Source organism: Gallinula chloropus, assembly GCF_964237585.1.
Source record: "Gallinula chloropus genome assembly, chromosome: 22".
NCBI classification, from domain to species: domain Eukaryota; kingdom Metazoa; phylum Chordata; class Aves; order Gruiformes; family Rallidae; genus Gallinula; species Gallinula chloropus.
Genome location: NC_140107.1, coordinates 9,267,491 through 9,287,362, shown reverse-complemented (window position 1 = coordinate 9,287,362; position 19,872 = coordinate 9,267,491). Strand labels below are relative to the sequence as shown.

Here is a 19,872-nt window from a genome sequence, read left to right as displayed (position 1 = left end):
TTTGGTGTGATTTTGAAAAGAAACCGTAACTTAATGAAGGATTTGATGATTCACCCCAGGATTAAACTCAATAATCTCTTGAGGCCCCTTCCAACCCCTACAATTCTGGAAAGGAACTTTTAAGTCTGAGAAACTTTATGGGCAAAGGTTCAGGTCTGAACTCCAGCACCAGCAGTGAACAAAGCACTATGGCCACGGCATATGAGGCCAAAAGGTCAAATGCTAGATGTGCTGAAGGTCTGTACATGGTCCAGGCAGTGATGTGGAAGAAGGTTTCCATCATGCTACCTTGACTTCATGCCATTCAGTATCAAAGGGTTTGTGGAATGTCATTGGAGCTGGTTCATGTGCTCTGTGTCCAAACCCCACAGTCAAACCCCCCCCTGCAGTGATGGGGGCTGCAGCAGCCAGCTGGGGTGTTTCAAGGGGCACAAGGCCCTTGTCAGAGGTGACCCTTGTCAGAGGTGACATTCTGCCCCACTAACTCCCCCCAGAGAGGCTGCATCTCAAGCCAGTGATGCCAATTACCTTACTCAGAGTTGCCAGTGGGCTGAGTATCTTGTGTCAACAACATTCCCAGTGATGCTACTCAGGGAATAATCAAGTGCCATAATGCTAAAATTTTGGCTCATGTGGTGAAACATAACCCTCAGCACAGGGTCAGTATGGGCAGCGTAGTGTGGAAGGAAGGGGGGCCTTAGGAAAGTATTTGAAGATGCTGCTCAAAAACACATTTCCTATTTGAAAGCCTTTCAGATCCCTCTGCAGACCCCCTGCTGCAGGGGCTGATCATGTCCAGTCCTTAACACATGTATCGTCTCGGTGCCCCAGGAGGAGAGATGGGAACTGAGGCACAGAAATCCTAGGAGCAGATTTTGAGGCTGTACATAGGTGCCTAAAGATTCAGAGTGTCCCACAGCTGGGATGTCAGTCTCCTCTTCAGACACCCTGAATGCCATAAAATACTGATACCTTAAACCAGCGGCAATTGCAATAAACAGGGAACACAGTCGAGAGAGAGACTCCATATGCCATGTTGCAGGGAAGTGATTGACAGCTTTTCTATCACTGAGAGAGTTGGGGTGGTTCAGCCTGGAGAAGAGAAGGCTGAGGGGAGTGCTCCAAGCCCCTTCTAGTCCCCCGAGGGGCTCCAGGAAAGCTGGAGAGGGGCTGGAAGGCAGAAATCCTTCCAGGAGAGGGGGGAGGTCCTGGCACAGGGTGCCCAGAGAAGCTGGAGCTGGCCCTGGATCAGTGGCAGGGTTCAAGGCCGGGTTGGATGGGGCTTTGGCACCCTGGGCTGGTGGGGGGTGTCCCTGCCTGCTGAGACGAGAGGGAAGATGCTGCCAATCAATGTGATTGATAAAGCCCTTCAACTTTACTGCAAGCACACACTTCCTTTGATACTATTCCTACCACGTGTTATACTGGTCATATTCTAATTGGCTCTTAGCTAAAGGTCACATTTACACACTCCACCCACCTCGCAGCCTGGGAATCACGTCTCTGTCTCAGTCCCAGGAGCACTGGATCCTTATCACACCTCCTGCCCCCACATCCCGTGGCCTTGCTGCATGACACACAGGAACACACTGACCGATGGTTGATCCTTTTGTTCTCACCAACACGTGGGGCCTGGTCTGACTGAGCTACACAGGGACTGCTTGCACAGCTGCTCCAGAGGCTCATGGCCTTGCTTCTCAAGCCATTCTGCAACACCTGCCCATGGTGGAAGGAGTTCTGGGGGGCCTGAGGGCCCTTCCCTCCCAGACCAGCCTGGGACTCTCTGACAGTCATACTCTCAAATTGCTGCTCTGATCATGGCTAAGTCAATATTTATCTTTTAGGTCCTGATACAGTAACCAGGAAGAAATTGATTCTTGTCCCATGAGTCACCTCTTAGCCAGCAGATCATCCCTTCTAAAACTCTTTCTCTTCAGAAAAGCCTGGAAAGACATGTTGACACTACTGAGCTTTCCTGTAGCTGTGCAAGGAAAGTGCCCACCCATCCCCTACCCACACCCGACCGTTCTGCCTTGCACTGCCTCTCGTCACCAAACGGCCAGCCCTGCTGGTGTCAGCATGCCTCCCAGCAAACAGCTCCAGCAGGATCTCACCAGCTCGTTCTCATTTTGTGCAAGGCCATTTTCAGATAAACAGCAGGGTTTCAACACTGTTTCAAAGGTCTCCCCATGCCCATGCAGGCCATCTGCACCCAACAGCACGCCGCTCCCCTTTATCTCGGCCGTTCCCGACAGCAGGTTCCACAGCTCCCGATACTGGGAACTAGAGGTGCCTCCCCACGGAGGCCGTGCTCTCCCCAGGCAGATGTCCCGCCGATGACAGGTGAGCCTTGGGGTTCCAGCTGTCACAGGGATATCAGCACAGCAGGTGGCAGCTGTAACCCTATAGCCCAGCACTGCGCTTTGTCTTCCCAGCTAAATCTGGGAGCTGCCACTTCGCCACTCCCCTCGCCAGCAGCCCTGCTTGGAGCTCACCAGGGACCCCTGCACAGGGATGGACATACTGCTGCTGCCTGAGGCTCCCATTCTCCCTCATTATTTGCCCATTACTTGATTTGGCATCGAAAGGTGCCCTGTTTGAAGATCATCAAAAACCCAATGGTGATTTTTTACCACGTTCTTTGAGGAAAACTTACTCAAAGAACAAATTAAAAGCTCCAAATTCTGGAGACAGAATGAAGCAGAGTTGAGGGGCAGCTCTGAAAATGTCAGGGACCCTGATAAAATAGACTTTATGCTCTAGCTCTGGCACCACATTGGCCTAACAGTACTGCTTGGATGTACAGTGCAGCAGAACTGCAGCAGCTGGACCACAGTGCTCAGCAGTAGCCTCATACTTGCTGATTCAGAGGATGTTAAATGTCTCCAACTGAGATACTGAGAGCTCTGAGACATGTTTGTAAGATACTTTTGTAAGAAAAGGTGACAAAAGTGGTCAGCATCAATATGAGGAGAGCATACGTTCAGGCACCTTAAAACATACAGCAGGGGAGTGATAGACAAAAATGAATGAAATTATTAATATTAAGCAGAATAGATGATAATTAGCCATTGCTTCTCACAATGCAAAAGTCAGGAAAGCATTCAAGTGGCCATGCAATTGTTCAAAGCCAGTGAAAGAAAAGCATTCCTTCAGTTTGGCAGCTCAGCTGACACAAATCCCGTTCAGTCAGGCCTGCCCAGCAGTTCATTGCTTCCTTAGCAATGTCTGAAACACAGTCATTAAGTAAACTTTGCATACACAGGTCCCTGGGGTTGTAGCTCTGATCCTGCTGGGTTTCAGCTTTGGCTTATTCAGCTGGTGAAGCAAAGAAACGGATCCTACTGCTGTGGGCAGGATGACTAAACCGCGCCGGGCCTGACGCTGGGATCCATTCCCACAGGAGTCAGAAAGTGTTCAAAAGAGAATCAGGCAATTTACTGTGTCCAGGGCAGGAAAAGCTGTGGGCCACTCTCAGATGATACTGGACTAGACAGACCTTCAGCTTCATCCAGTATGGCAATTTCTTACATCCTCTCCCTCCCAATCTCTGGCAGGTCTGAGCAGCCCAGGACTGATGTGCTGACCCCTCAACACATCAAACGTGGCTGATGAACATCTGCCTCACAAACTGGGATTGCAGCCTCAGAGTTTCACTACTTTGAAACCTTCATTTCTCCTTGTGACACCAGAAGAAATACCACCCCCTTCTCACATTGCTGGGAAGGGTTTATCCTGAACGCTGAGACTGCAAACCTGTGTAGAACACATGGAAAACCAGCAGCTTCTGTTCTCTCACCCTTCTCCAGCCTCTGAGCTGCCACCACGGGCAGCTGGGTATGGGAGCTCGCCCGCTATTGTGGCTGCAAGCCCTTGTCTGCCTGTAGTAAGTATAATAGTTGCAGCCAACCAAAACGTAAGAGCTGCTGTTACCTCCTGATCTAATTATACACTGACATAATTTGGCTGGAGTTGGCATTCTCTAAAGAGATGTCAAAGGGAGTTATTTCACTGTTATAACAATGACAGTGTTAACCCAAGGGAAATTCCTGGGGGAGATGAAAATATTCCTAACTCGGTTTAGATGCTCTGTGAGCTTCCATTCTAAACGAGCAGAGGATAACCCAAAACTGATGCTTGAAATTGGGAGGCACCTGTCTCCTTTTCTTATCATTTGGCAAAGGCAGCAATGTGCCTGATCTGAAGCAGAGGCTGTGATAGTTGCCACCGCAGTAAGCAGCTCCCACCGCGTGAGCCCTGCCTGGGTCTCCCATTGTCGCTGCGATGGCATGGTAGGATGCTATATTTAAGACTCCAGGATGGGCACTAAAACATGGGGAACATTCTTTTGGGGAGAGTCATTCTTAGTGTCATCAAGAGGGAGAAGGAAACACTCCTTTGTCCTTTCTCTTTCATGAGGACAGGCACTGTAGTCTTCACAGGGTGAGTCTGGTTTATCTGTAAATAAACTACTCTTTATAGCAAGATTTTGTAAGATATTCATAGCAGCATCAGTTATTTTGTATGATCACTTGATTTGAGCTGTGCTTCAGGACTGTATCTGCTTTAAAGTGTCATTTGTGCTTCATGACTGTATCTGCTTTAAAGTGTCATTACTGTTTTTCCAGTGCTGTTCTTAGGAAAATACTGGTTTGCTTCATGTTTTCTCTCAAGGATCTGTTCTGGTTTACTGGTATGTTTAGAGAAAAATACCTAATTGGGTTGAAAAACATAGGTTTCAGCAGATCAGAGCTCTGTATCTTTACAACAAACAGCAGATTAAAAAGTACTGAAAATCTTAAGGGAAAAATAAATGGCATTATGTAGTAAAAATTAACCTGTGTTGGTAACTATTCATGAAAATGGAAACAAGGATCTGATGACCAGCAGTCATTATGCAGCTGAAACTGTCCTGAGAAGAATAGAATTCAAAGAAATTACAATATTGTTTTTACCATGAATGTCTGATTTATTTTCTCTCTCTTTGTCTTGCCCACATTTCTTTGTGTCTTCCAAAGTTAACATCCACTCGGGAAATATTCTCAGGAGAATTCTGCATTTTGTTTGCATTTTGGGATATTTTGCATTTGCCACAAAAATCTTTGCTTTTCCATAGAACCATCCTTTCCCCATGGACTGTTTTTTAAGACATTCACTAACAGAAAATTGTACTACAAGCAAAAGCTGAGGGGTTTGTATCTTTAATTGGTTTAGGCTTAGAGAGCAGTAAAATTAAAATCCAGGTGCAAGATTTGAAAAGGGAAAAATTTCAATAATGGAACATGAGCTAGGGAAAGACTCACAACTATGTCTGAACAAATATTATTCAGCAACAATTATATTTCCAAAGCTGTTGTTGTGAAGTGACCTCAGCCCTTAGAACTTGAACATCGGAACCGTGTAAGCATTGTGCTGCCCGTTCCTGAACCAGCTGCAGGATGGAATGTGATAAGGAGGGATAGATACACTTTTTAAATTTGCTTTTCCTTAATGCCTGCTCATTAAATCAGCCCCTAAAAGGAGCACGCTGCTTCTTCCCAGAGGAGAGAGTGCAGCACCTGCCTAGTTCTGTAGCAGCTAATGCAGGAGATGGATGGGAGCCAGGAGCACGGATGTTTGCTCCCATCTTTCACCTGCAGGAAAGGGATCTGTGGGAAGGCTTCTCCCTCAGATTCCTCTTCACTCTGGGGGAAATCATGCTGTTTACTGAGCAGCTCCTCTAAGGGTGCTGTGTTTTTTCTGTGATTTGTCAAGCTTTTTCTAAGACCTCAGAAGAAACAAGTGATCTCTCAGGATGCACTCCAGTGGCTGGATGAAGCTCTATCCACTTAGAGTACTGAACTGTACCTGTTCCTGTCAGGAGCCTAGCTGTGCAGGTGTGAACACAGGCTGAAGAAGAGCTCTGTTTCATTACTGGGAATTGAAGCTGGTTAGTTCCAGAAAATCCAGCTGGGTTTCCAGCTCCCACAGACACAGAGTGGTTCCTGCACAGCAGCCTGTGTGTTTGGCTCCACAGCATTGCCTTATCTAACCCTGCACAGCCAGGCAGGCTCAGGACATGGTGTGGACACAAGTCAGGTGGCAGATCACAGACTGTCTGGCATCATGGCTACCCCCTCAAACCAGTTTCCAGACCAAAAATCTGCTTATTTCCTAAACTTTTCTTCCCCATCTCCCTATCTGATGATCCATGCCTTATTTTGTCTCTCTGATCTGCCTTCTCATGCTGCTCCTCACGCATCTACATGCTATATTGGGGTCTGATCTCATGGAACTCCCTGGAAGAATATCCACCAGATTTAGAGCACACAATCAGTTGTAGGAAAAGGAATCTACCCACAAAATGCTGCCTATTTGCTCTTCTGTTACAGCTTCAGCTGCCTTTAAAAATTCACTCATTTCTTCATCCCATTCCATTTTTCACAGAAGCATCACAAAACAAACCCCTTTCATAGTCCAAATGCCAGGAGATAAGATTACATGAACGTTCATTCCCAGCCCTTGAATGTCAAAGCAAAACAAAGCCTTAGTGACAACTTAAAGAGATTCTGTTAAGGTGTCTTATTTGAAAGCCACTTTATATCTTACTGTATTACAGCAAGAAAGTTCATTTTTGACTTCCCAGCATGGGAACCCGAAGCTTCTTCCACCACAGAGAGGAGGAGCAAAAGGAGGAGAGGCAACAGAGCTTGGAAATGACCTCCACAACTAGAAAGAAAAAGTTCAAAACCAGGTGAGGCACAGAGTTGGGGGCAGGCTGAGTAAATCAGGTCCAGACAGGACACTCAGCACTGAGCTTACACAGCTTTGTTGAATGTTAACTTTATGAACTTATGGAGCCTTGTCTGAATTCTTTTATGTGTGTCTGCTTCTGGAAGTGAGGAAGAAGAGACTTTCAGCCCTTCTGAGTTATCGATAGCTGCTGCCCTTGCCCTGACCTCCGAAATACCACAGTAAGTCAGAAATCATGGTAACTAAAATACAGCCATTGTGGGCAGAGTTTGTCTGTGAGCCACCTCATCTTGTCAGAAGGGAAAAGAGCAGGTTTGATTAAGAAGTTCTTCCTTTAAAAAGAATACCAGACCAACTAAAATGCAGGAAATGAAATTCTAACAGCTTGGTACCTGTGGTAATTAGCAATACTGCCCTGCTTACAAGCTGGGGCTTGACAGAAACCAGGTTTCATAAATAAAAATGGGAAGTACAGGCAGATTAACAAAGTAACAGTAACAGATGGGACACACACACCCCCTTCCTAGAAAATCTTGACAGTAAGCCTGGAGCCCATTCCTTCTGTGATGGCTGAACAGCCTAAGTAGTTAGCAACATCTCTCCTCCCTTTAATCCCTCTCCCAGTTCCCTGCCCAGGAGTAAAAGTGGTCAAAGTGTGGCTCCCCTTCTCGTGTCATTAAAGAACTCTCTCTCCTGGTAGCACTGCTGGTTCTTATGAGGCACAATTGTCTGACATTCACACCATCCTGCCTACAGCTTGGTGGTTTTGTCCGTAACACTCCTCCTGATTTAACCAAAAACACATGCTATAAACCAACAAAAAAGCCCAAAATGAAATAAAAGGCATCATCCTAACTTCTGTTGGCTTTTATCATCCTGTGTTCCAGGGATTACAAGCTAAGAAGAGAGGCTGCCATCCTAGAGCTAGAACAGAGGGGGCAAAAGAGAATTCTGTTTGGGAATGACATGGAGAAGTTGGAAAAAGAGGTTATTGGGAACTGCAGACTGCTGCGTGTGAGGGCTGACCGGAGGGCCCTTCGGAGGAAGGTCAGAGCAGACATCTCTCTTGGTAGCAGATTAACACTGCCAGCACTAAGTAGCGCTCTGGAGAGGAGACCAAACCTAACCAGGTGTTGGGACAACCTCAAAGCCTTGAGGAATAAGGAGATGACCGAACACTCCTGCCACTGCAGGGTTACCACACGTGTCCCTTTTGTAGAAGAATTAGTGCAATTTGAACATAACCCCTTTCTCCAGCTTTATTTGGTCTCCTTGCCATAGGCTGTCGAAAAGGCACGTGTGGAGAAGGAATACATTGAGCTTCGTGCAGGGAGACCACCGATGTTCTGGATCCCCCTCAGAGTGCATGCAGTGTGGGAGAAGATGGAAGTGAAGCTGGTCTGTACAGTCCTGGCGTCCCCCCCGCCGCAGGTTACTTGGTACGTCAGTCAGCAGCACTGACTCACGCTGCCCCTGGGGCTGGCACCCTGCTTGCCTTCCAGCACAGACTAACATCTGTGTCCTGCCAGGAAGGAGGAAGTGAGGGCTTCAGAAATCACAGCAAACACTTTCAATTCTGTGGTTCCACTGCTGGGACAGTGTGAAGACATTAAGTATTCAGAGGGAGGGGGCAGTCTTCCAGGGCAGGACCAACAGTCATGTAGACTTCCCTGCTTCTTTTGTCCCGTGGGCAAACTCAGGATTTAGTCATGGAAACCAGCATCTGTGGCTGGCTGTAGGTCACCACACACATACACACCACCACGGCTCGGCTGCTTTGGGCCCCACGCACACGTCAGCATTGCACTGACATCGCTCCTACCCAGACTTTCATTTACTCAGCCCTGAGTTAGGGAACCACGGAGGAGGGAGTGTTATGTACCAAGCCTGACTGCAGCACTTACCACCAATAACCAATAAATGAAATATCACCTCAAAAAACAATTTGCAAAGTGTACTTTGATGGGTCTGTCAAGTGATTGACCTCCCACAGAGGGTCTGCAGTATGCAAACATTTGCATTACTAATGACTTTGTAGGCAGCTAACTTCACTCCTGCCAGAGCTCCCGATGCCCCGTGTCCTTCCAGACAACCTCTCTGAATTATTCAAAGGGCAAAGAGAATATGAACCTCCCACAGATCCCCAGTGAGCACAAAGAAGCGAGAGACATCTGCTCACACTCCCTCACACAACCTGCAAAGCAGGGAGCGTAAACTGAGGCAGGAGCAAGGAGCCAACACTAAGCTGCCTGTAGGCAGTCTGCAAGCTGCCCTAGAGGAGCACAGCAGGACCATGGGAGGGGATCTAGGCTGACTGCAAAGCTGCTGTGGATTGACATGGGAGACCTGGAAAAGAGGGAATTATATCTACTCCTCTTTTCCATTGTGCTTCTTGTGTCTGACATGGTTAATTTTAAAATAAAGTAGTATTTTTACCAGTTCATTGCTCCACCCTTTCCTAAGCAGCACGTTTCCTTCAACCAGGTACAAGAACGGAGCCCGTATTGACCCTCGCCTCGCCCCAGCAGGCAAATACAGGATAAAAAACAAGTTTGGGATGCTGACCCTGCACATCAGCAGGTAATGTATGTGCTCTGCTCTGAGTTGTTTTTTCAGCTTAGCAAGACCTGAGATCCAGGCCTGGAGGTTGGTGTCCCTGCCTGTGGCAGGGGGTTGGAGCTCTGTGACCCTTGGGGTCCTTCCAACCCAGACCAGGCTGGGATTCTGTGATTCTGAAACTCCCAGTTTGTGTATGCTAAACAAAACAGTGGTAATTCTTCTGGAATCTGACCATGTTGAACTTCAGTGTGTTGTGTCTGAGCTAAACCTCTGCCATTAGGAAGCAATCTCACCTGCAGCTCATGAGGTTTAAAACATCTTAAAAAAACCCAAAGTAAATCAGAGATGATTTGGTTTTGCTCCTCCTTTTAGGCATGGTCAAAATGTTCTCATTCAGGGTAAGGCCACGAACATTGAGAGCACTTCCCAAGCTGACTCCCCAGTGTGATTTAGGATGGATTAATGTAATCAGAATGACATTGGTTCAATTTTGTGACTTATACATGTGATAAAGATACACACACATCTGAAATGGAACCAAAGGTTCCACAGGTATTTTGCTTGTTCATTGCTTGAGGAGATGTGCTTCTAAGTATCAAGGAAAAAAAAATGCTATTAAGTATCAGAAATAGTTGCAATTGAAAGGAAAAGCAGCTTCTTGTTGAAAAGCAAATACCTACTTCTGGGATTAAAGGGGGGAACCCCTTTGAGTTTGTCCTGTGAAGTATGAGCAATGGTTGAAAGCTAAAAAGGAGGGGAAATGTTGTTGGTTTTTTTCCCCAGATGCTCCATGGAAGATTCTGCTGAATACAGTGTTGAAGTTAAGAATCAGCACGGCGAGGCGTATTCGTTTGCTACAGTGCTTGTCAGGAGTGAGTAGAAAAGGTTCCTTTGGTTTTAAATCTTCAAATTCTTTACATTCTTCAAAGTATTTTCAATGCTAGACATTATATCATAGGAGCATACAAGCACTGTGGAAAAACAGAGAAGGAAGTGAGCACTCTTAATGTAAGAGGAGAATTTCTCTCAGTTATCAGAGAGGAGAAAGCACAGCTGGCTGAAATAATTCCCAACTACCAGTAACCAATACGTGTGGGGATGATGTAATGGTTTCTCTTCTGCAGTCACTTCTAGACTCAGGCAAAATCTTTCAGATTCCATACAGACACAGCTGTCCTTCCACTGTGCTGAAATTGTACTAAATTTAGGTCCTTATTTCTTCTGGACTAATGTGAAGCAGCCATAGAGTTAAATAGAGAACAGGCTTAGAAAGAGCCTGAGGCATTTCTAAGGAGAAGCAAGAGGTTGGTTAACAAGTGATGTGGCTTTCAAAGGGATCTCTCAGTGACACACAGTGTAGAACACCACAATTCCCTCTCAATCCAGAGGCAAACACAAGATTTTTCTTCTTTGATCTGTGCTGTTCTTAAAATAACTGGCATAGACTCTGTGGATACCTGTTCTGCAAAAGCAAACCCCGAGAGGAACTCCCCGAACCACAGCACAGCAGGGTTCAGAGGGAACCTCTAGAGATCACCTAGTCCAACCCCCAAATTCAAACAGCAACATGAATAGGAAGGAAACAGATTTGGACATGTCACTGGTCATGAAGAGATGGGTTTTTTCAGCTGATGGAATTGCAAAGCCAGCCTGAACTATTTTTTTCAGACAGACTAAAGTCTTCTTTGGTTTAGATAATTTCAGATTTACTGTCAGTGCTTTGATTCTTGGCTCTGTCATGGGTTATGTTATTATACTTACTATTTGCATACCATATTTTGATCACATCTGAATAGCCTTTGGGGGTACATATGTGTACAGAAGAACGTGACTCCAGAATTGCAAAAGAAGTGTATTGTTCATGATATCTTTCAGATCCTTTCATTAAACTGCCAAAATTCAGCATATCTGGAAATATGCCAGTTTTAAAGGGACATGTATAATAGCCCAGCAAAGCTTCATTTCCAAGCCTTCCCACACTCCTAAATTCCCCTTACCCTAATGCAGAAACACAGAATGAGTTACCAGGTGTGCATGCTCCTCTTCCATAAGGTTCCTACAGTATGTCCAGAACTCAGGAACTGGGCTGGTGCCATAAAGCAGAAGCAGCTGACTGAAAAAAAAACCCCAAAAATCCCTGGCAATAATCACCTACTCCTCCCAAAGCCCATCAGAACCTTTAGGACCAGTGCAGGCATGATGGTATCTATCACAGCAAACCTCAGATGGGACTGCTCTCTTCACCTCTAAGTGCCTGATTAAAACATCCTCCATCAGGCCTGATGAGCATTTCAAACAGCTTGCAAACATTGTTCCTTGTGATTGCAGGCGAGAGGCCCGCTGGTCCTTCTCCCTTGACCCTGTCTAATGCCATCCCAGTAACATGATTCTTCCTTTTGCTATTTGCATTTAACATTCTGAAAATAGAGACTGCACCAAGACCTTAATCCTGCCTCCACTGGAAACATTCCTGATCCCCCAGGCAGGCCGATGGCATCTCTTCTCCTGGCCCCATGCTGTCTGGAACGCCCTTGATGCCAGGGGAGGGTCTCCAGAATCCGTGGTTCCTACAGCAGGTTCACTAAAGACATCACTGAGGGTCTCACAGGACCTGGGATGAGGCTGAGCTTTAATCTCTGGTGCTTAATACTTCTTTCCTCTTCAGCTGTTAACACTCAGTCCTCATCTTCTGCTTATGAGTGAGCTCTGCTACTGCCAGGCTTCATTCATTGAAAAACCAGGCATTTCTTGCAGCTTATAAAGATAAGAAAGTGTCTCAGTGTCATCCTGTGTTCAGTGCATCCTTCTTAGGTTTCAGCTTCCAGGAATTTCATTCTGTGCTGCGATGCCAGCAGCTCTCAGAGGCTGGATCAGGTGAAGCAGGTCAGTGTGCAGGTATAAAGCTTCCAAAGAACCCATGGCTGGTGAAGCATGGGATGTGTAGGGAACACACTTTCCTCAGCTTCAGGAATTACATCAGTGGCTCAGGACAGATATCCTTTCTTTCGGCTCAAGCCTGGAGTTCCAGTGATGGGCAGTCTTCAGGAATCCACATCAGCCTCTGGGAATGCTGTGTAAACCCAGAGGTTTGGCCAGATTCCTCTGCCAGCAATGTTCATGACACCAACACGTTGCTCTTTCCTTTTCCATGCTGTATGTGGCAGGGAGGAGCTGTCACGTTCTGTCTCCAAACAGGGACATAACAAGCATTTCAGGTATGGGTGATCCCAGATTGTCACGCTTCTAATTTGGACAGTACCATACTGGTAGACTCAGATGACACAAGCTGTAGCTCTCTGTGTGCATGATTTTATTCAGCATCAACTTCTGAGTGCAGCTTAAAATGACAGAAAGCAACCTGAGCAAACCCCCTCCCTAGCTAAGGGGCACTGTGTGCACACGAGCATTCAGAGCAGGATTACTTCTTCTAGTTTGGCCACAGGAACGATTCCCTCTGCAGGCCCATCCTCACTTGTTTGTGAAGGTCATCAGCTGCCAAATTAATTAATGTTTTACTGCGTGGCAGCACTTTCAAGGTTGACATCAAGAGCTGGTTTGAGAGAAAAACAGTTTTCTGAACAACATTCTAAGTTTCTGAGGGGAAAATACACACTTGGCATTGAGATGTGCTAAAGGTGTTTTCTTCTTGCCTTATAGAATATTATGGAAAGGAGTCAGGATTTGATTCAGAAATATACAGAAGTAAGTAAATTATTTTTATTTCTTTTATTTTTATAGCCTAAAGAAATTGGATTCCTTTTTTTGTCTGAGCAATAGCTTTTGCTATTAGCCTGACTGCATGTGAAAAGTGCAGGGCTCAGGTACTCTAAATATAAGATAATGAAAGTACCACAAGGAGGAAGGCTCTGGGAAGTCTCCTTACTATGCTGACTCTTATTTCATAGGATCCCTTAAGGCCAGAGAGGCAGATTTTGCTTTTCCACTGAAACCCTTATTTTCAAGAGAAAAGGAGCCTTTCACCCTCTGCTGTTACTTCACTTCTGATTTACTTGAACACCAACGAGACATTACCTGGTTCAGAGACGGTTTGTATGCAACAGATAAGTTTATATACATATACCTAGACAAATATACCATTTAAATTCATATCTGTGACCTAATGTTCACAGAAGAGAATTAGAATTCAGGATTCTTGAGCTGCTCCAAACTCTTCTCAAGCTACAGGTATTATTTCATTTGTAGGATTTCCTCATCTGTAAAAGGGTGACACCATTAAGATGTTTTGCAGGTGATGCCATTACTTGTCAGAAAAGTTTGTGAGCCTGAGGGACAATGACAGCACCAAGCCTTGGGAAAGCAGTGGTTGTCTAGTGAAAAAACCCTCTTGGCTGTTCGATGTTCTGCTGGCAGTCATGGATGTTGAGATAGCAAACTGGTAATCTTCCAGTGCTTGTGCCAGAATCAGGTGTGAAAATAGCAGAACCTGTTGGGTTTTAGTGATCTGAAGAGAGCTGGGGGAGAGTTTCTACCTCAGGTGTGATAAATACACACAAAATGCATAGTAGCAGCCATTCTGTCTTCTTGGACAACTTCAGAGCATCCAGTTACCTGCTGTGGAGAGCACCTTGTACTCACTAACTCGTCTGAAGCTGTGTTTTATCTTCTCATGCTTCACAGGGGAGCTGCTGCAGAACTCTGAACGTCTGGAACTAAAATACCAAGACCAGGAAGCTTCTCTGACAGTGTCATGTGCTTACAAAGAAGATGAGGGATTCTACACTCTCCGCGTCCCCTCACTGGATGGATATAAAGAGCAGACCACTTACGTGTTTGTTAGAGGTATAAGCAGGATTCCATCCTACTTAAAGCAAAAGCTCCTTCCCTAATACCTTGCCACAAAGGAATTCACAAGCCCATCCACAAGAAAATGTCTCCCAGTTTTGTGCAGGGATCCAAGTATCAAAATGCCCAGATGTTATTTACAGTAGTGGTCTAGGGATTAGAAAAACGTACTGGTGTTACTGGGATGGATGTAGATCCCTACGTACACACTTGAAATTAAGCTACTGGATGAAAATTTTGATGCAGAGGAGAGAAAAACTTGACCATTGTCACTTGGTGTCTCTCTAGATGCTGCAGCAGAAACAGCCGGTGCTCCCGGATCCCCGCTCAACGTGCAATGCCATGATGTCCACAAGGACTGCTTGACTCTCTCTTGGGTGGCACCCAGTGATGATGGAGGAAGTCCCATCCTGGGCTACTACATTGAAAGGTCTGTATGTTAACCACCTTCAAGTGGCTCATGATTGTGTGCTGGAGAAAATACTGAGGTTCAGTAAGGCCAAGTGCTGTGTGCTGTACTTGGGTCACAACAACCCCATGCACAGCTACAGGCCTGGAGCGGCTGAAGAGCTGTCTGGAGGAGAGAGACCTGGGGGTGTTGATCAGCAGCCAGCTGAACATGAGCCAGCACTGTGCCTGGGTGGCCATGAAGGCCAATGGCATCCTGGCCTGCATCAGGAACAGTGACCAGCAGGAGCAGGGAAGTGATCCTTCCCCTGTGCTCAGTACTGGTGAGGCCACACCTGGAGTGTGTCCAGACGAGGGTGATGAAGCTGGTGAAGGGTTTAGAAGACAAATCTTATGAGGAGTGGCTGAGGGAGCTGGGATTGTTTAGTCATGGGAAAATAAGACTGAGGGAAGACCTCATCACTCTCCACAACGACCTAAAACGTGGCTGTAGTGAGGTGGGGGTTGGTCTCTTCTCCCTGGTAGCTGGTGACAGGACAAGGGGAGACAGTCAGAAGTCATGTCGGGAAGTTTTATTATTTTTAATAAAATAAAAGTTTTATTAGTTTTTCCTAATAAAAAAGTTTTTTTTTATTAGGAAAAACTTGTTTACTGAAAGGGTTGTCAGATGTTGGAACAGGCTGACCAGGGAGGTGGTTGAGTCACCGTCCCTGGAGATGAAGAGAAGAGTAGATGTTGTATTTGGTGACGTGGTCTAGTGTTGGACCTAGCAGGGCTGGGTAGATGGTTGGACTCAATGATCTTGAAGGTCTTTTCCAACCGAAACCATTCTGTGATTCTATGAAGGACCTCCATGTGCTGTGTTTCATCTCAGGTGTGTGGCTGGGTCAGAGGATTGGGTGCCTTGCAACGAGAGGCCTGTGAAAACCTGCAGATACCCTGTCTTGGGCCTTGCCGAGGGACAGACATACCAGTTCCGAGTAAAGGCTGTCAATAAAGAGGGCATCAGTCATCCCTCAAAACCCAGTGACCCAGTTACAACATATGACCCCAGCAAGGACAAGAGAGTGACAGGTTTGTACTAAACCCTGGAAAATGTGTTCCTTACGTGAAGGGGAGGCGGCAGGTGTAAGTGAACAGGCTCTCACAAATACCACTGCCACACGGTGCCACGCTGGGCCTGTGCTGAACACACCTCAACTCTGCTCTGAGCAGAAAATAATCAAAATACCAGTTAGCACATTGTGTGTGTAATGAAATGGATAGAATTGTGCATATGCAGAAAGGACATGGGCCTGGACTCTTTTTTGACAAGGCCCAAGCATCTCCTCCCAGTGGGTAACATTGCCCTGTCTGACCTTACAGTTATCCCATACGACGAAGGCAGGACGATAGAGATCTCCAAGGATGACCTGGAAGGTAAGCTGAAATCCATACTGAGCCACTCTCCCAGAGAGAAAGGATTGCTACACAACAGAGAGATCTGAAATAACATGACTCTGGGGAAAACACACTTAGGAAAATATATAGTGAAACATCATTGTAAGCTGCCTAAGGAGCAGAAACTATACTAAATAGCACAGCCCTTCGTAATAGCCTTGGTTTGCCTGTACGTCCCCCAAGGGTTTAAGTCTCCTCTTTTATATTGAAGAATCTAACTTTAGAGTGGGCATACAGGATTCATTTTAAACCAACATTTTTTTCCCTACCACATGGTAACTAAAGCATAGCCTATTCTGACTTCCCACAGGACATATTAAAATCCCCCTGCCACCCACTAATGTACATGCAAGTGAGGTCAGAGAAGATTATGTGGCTTTGGCCTGGGACGAACCAGATCCAAGAGGCAGAGAGCCACTGAATTATTATGTGGAAAAGGTAAGAAAATAACATCTCATAGAAGGGAAATGGCATTAACAGAATCATTTCTTTCTGAGATGGTCTGTAGCACAGGCAGTGCTATTCACTGTGTTGGTAACTGCAGAACTACAGCCTCAAAAATGGCTTGCTTAGCCTCTCTCCAGCTCCACAGTTTGAGCTACGGTCCTGACTCTTAATACCAACTCAAGTAGTAATGATTAATAAAGAATAAACAAGTAAGTTTTACACCACCACAGAAGAGTGGCAGTTTTAACAGGAAGACTCTTCCTGCCCTGTGGGCCCTTAAGTGTGGAACAGCTGTGAAGAACTGCACAATAACTCACTTACCTGCTCCCCACTAATCATTTTGCTGATTATTTGGTGGTATCTTCTCCTAATCTCCTTTCATACATACTAATTCCTCATTTCTGCTGCAAAGGGGCCCTCTGTTGCCAGGGAAGAAAAGTTTGTGTGTCTCAAGAAGCAATACATCCTGTGTGGGTTTGGTTGGTTTGTTCTTTGTGTGTTTGCTTGCTTTAAAACTACCTTCCTGCAGAACCCAGCTTTCTTACCGCTCTGTTTTAAGCCTGAGTTACCACACGAGTTATAAATCATCACCTTCTTTGTTACAGTCGGTTGTAGGCAGCAACTCCTGGCAAATGGTTAATTTGGATATGCCAGCTAATTGCCCAAGATTTGCACTCTTTGATCTTGCTCAAGGGAGCTCATACCGTTTCCGCGTGCGCTCTGTCAACAAGTTCGGAATCAGTGAGCCGTCCCTGCCCAGCGAGCCCGTGACTGCTGGAGCCAAACTGGGTAACACGTCATTGCTATGGGATGGGAAAGGAGATGCACTATGGGAGTACTGTGTGGGTTCCCCTGCACCCCCCTTTCCTTTAGACATCACGGTATATGATGGCACGGTAGCTGCTTTGATATCAGGGAATCTCTTAAAGCCTTAAATCCTTCTTTAATTACTTTGCAGTTGGCCAGTGCAGTGTAAATCTAACTAAGCAATGGTGGGTGAATTACATTTAATAAAATAAGAAACAGTTGAAGCCTGTGTTTAATCCAAGTATGCTGCCAGCACTGTGTGAGAGAGGGGTTACACAGACCAGTGCTGGGAGGAATGATGCTGAAGCAGCCTGTTCCTGGGGCTCCACAGAGCACAGCAACCTTCACTGGGGCTCATCTGCTGTGTTTTCTTCCCAGAGCTGAAAACAGTGAGAGACACAAAGACTTGTGCTCGTGATTCCACTGTGCAAAGAGATGGGCACTTGCTCTTTCTTTTATTTTGTATATTCTCCCATATTAAAGCTCTCCTAGTGTTGATTCATACCATCCTTCTTTCACAAGAGCAAAGCAGCTTCCATTTTATAGTGGAGTCATCTAGGAATTACTCTAGGAGTGTTGTTTCTCTACTTCAGAGAAGGTTAAGTAGAGGATACTCTGCAGAAATCAAAGAGCTATTAGGGAGAGGAGTAAGAGATATGGCAAGCCCAAATATAAATATACAGGCTGTTGACTGGGACAATGTCCATGGTGTTTTGCTCTAATTTGAAAATGATGCTCTGGAAAAGATTAATCAATCAAACAGGCCAACTCAGTTATAACTCTGTTTAAAATTTATAAATTAATTAATCAATTTTAAAATTTAGAAATTAAACACCCCCCTTTTTTCCTTTTTTTTTTTTTCTTTTTTTACAGCTACTCTGCCTCCACCATCTCAGGTTTTAGCGTTCAGAGACACCAAGACATCTGTTGTTTTGCAGTGGGATAAGTTAAAGGATGGTCTGGAGCCTCTTGGGTACTACATATACTGTCGGGAGACTGGGACAGAAGAATGGCAAACTGTCAATAATAAGCCTGTGACGTGTAATGAGTGAGTGCAGTTCTTATACTCCATTGGGATAAGACAGGGAGCCAACCTGGATTCTTCTGTTTATGGCTGGGGTTGTATTTCAGATAAAAAAGAACTTCCTCCACCACACACAGGCAGGCAAACACCACGGCCTCCTGGAGAATTCAGTGTTGCTCAAAGTCTCACTTTTACATCCCAAGGGTGACTGTGAGCAACGTCTGTGCAGACCTGCGTGGCCTGTGGGGCGGCAGCGCTGACCTCGTGGCACCAGCAGAACCACATGCCATATTTTTTCTCTCTTTCCAGTAGAGTAAGTTGGTGCCACTCACACCTAGGGTTTAGAAAACCTCTCTAGCTGTGGGCATCATGTCAAGCAGAAGCTGCCCATTAAAAAGCCCTATTTATCCCACAGACAATGCCAGCCAGCAGTGTGACACCTCTCTAGCTGATCTCTCCTTACTGTCTGATTGACTGGGAGCTATTTTATGTGAGACAGTGCCCTTTAATTTGTGATGGCAAATAATGATTTTGTAAGGAGTAATGATTTTGTGAGATTTTTGCCTGTTCAGCCTGGAGAAGAGGAGGCTCTGGGGAGACCTAATCGCAGCCTACCAATACTGAGAGGGGTCCTACAGAGAGTGGGAGAGGGGCTGGTCACTGGGGAGTGCGGTGACAGGACAAGGGGTGATGGCTTCATGCTGAGAGGGCAGGGTTAGGTTAGATGGTAGGAAGAAATTCTTAACTATGAGAGTGATGAGGCCCTGGCACAGGGTGCCCACAGAGGCTGTGGAAGCCCCATCCCTGGCAGGGTTCAAGACCAGGTTGGATGGGGCTTTGGGCAGCCTGGTCTGATGAGGGTGTCCCTGCCTATGGCTGGGGGTTGGAACTAGATGATCTTTGAGGTCCCTTCCAACCCAAAGCATTTGATGATTCTATGAAGTAAGAATGTCTTATTAAAATGTATTGCTGTCTGTTCAAAGGACTGTACTCTGAACAAACACAAACATACTCATTTGCCCTCCTAGATTTACTGTTCCTGGGCTGCAGCCTGGAAAAGAGTATGTCTTCTGTGTGAAATCTGTCAGCGAGGCGGGACTGAGCGAAAGCTCCCCAGAAACAGATCCCATTGTTGTGAGACCAGCTATTGGTAAGTCAGGGAGACACACACACCCCCCAAGTAAACCCCTCAAAAATGGAGCTATCAAGCACAGCTATTATTCCATGCAGTGGTAATAATGTCCAGCAGATAAGCAAAGCGAAGTAACGGGAAACTGATTTTCTTGTACCCTGCAGCTTCTGTCATCAGTTATGCTTGTCAAAGGTGGACACAGTTAATTAGCTTTTTGATTTAGCAGTGTCTTACATTTTCAGTATTCATTTGGCATTTTAAGTGCTTGATTATGTTGGTATCTTGAAATCAGTGAATTTCTCCAGGGCAAAATCCCACCAAACACATTTAATCAGTATCAAACCTGCCACATTCTCCATCTTATCAACCCACCCCTCCCATCTTTCCTATCAAACCATAAAGAGACATGCAAGGAACATCCTGAGACACATCCATTGCTTTTCCTGTGACTCCCAAATAAGAATCTGGTCATTTTCAAATCCTTTTACACTGTGAAATGGTAGTAGGGGAGTTTAACACA

General features: G+C 45.8%; 1 protein-coding gene across 1 annotated transcript in view; it reads left to right on the top strand.

The window, feature by feature from the left end:
- The first annotated feature begins 4,423 nt into the window (after positions 1-4,423).
- The window catches only part of MYOM3 (myomesin 3), a 28,694-nt gene continuing 13,245 nt past the window's right edge, over positions 4,424-19,872 (top strand). The window contains exons 1-17 of the mRNA XM_084274267.1: positions 4,424-4,443; positions 6,599-6,733; positions 6,879-6,953; positions 7,620-7,779; positions 8,014-8,171; positions 9,217-9,312; positions 10,075-10,163; positions 12,949-12,993; positions 13,197-13,337; positions 13,930-14,091; positions 14,383-14,524; positions 15,377-15,576; positions 15,868-15,921; positions 16,253-16,380; positions 16,995-17,178; positions 18,070-18,244; positions 19,249-19,370. Of these exons, the coding sequence (XP_084130393.1) occupies positions 6,627-6,733; positions 6,879-6,953; positions 7,620-7,779; positions 8,014-8,171; positions 9,217-9,312; positions 10,075-10,163; positions 12,949-12,993; positions 13,197-13,337; positions 13,930-14,091; positions 14,383-14,524; positions 15,377-15,576; positions 15,868-15,921; positions 16,253-16,380; positions 16,995-17,178; positions 18,070-18,244; positions 19,249-19,370 (2,038 nt within the window). The 5' untranslated portion in view covers positions 4,424-4,443; positions 6,599-6,626. The remainder of the gene's footprint in view (positions 4,444-6,598; positions 6,734-6,878; positions 6,954-7,619; positions 7,780-8,013; positions 8,172-9,216; positions 9,313-10,074; positions 10,164-12,948; positions 12,994-13,196; positions 13,338-13,929; positions 14,092-14,382; positions 14,525-15,376; positions 15,577-15,867; positions 15,922-16,252; positions 16,381-16,994; positions 17,179-18,069; positions 18,245-19,248; positions 19,371-19,872) is intronic.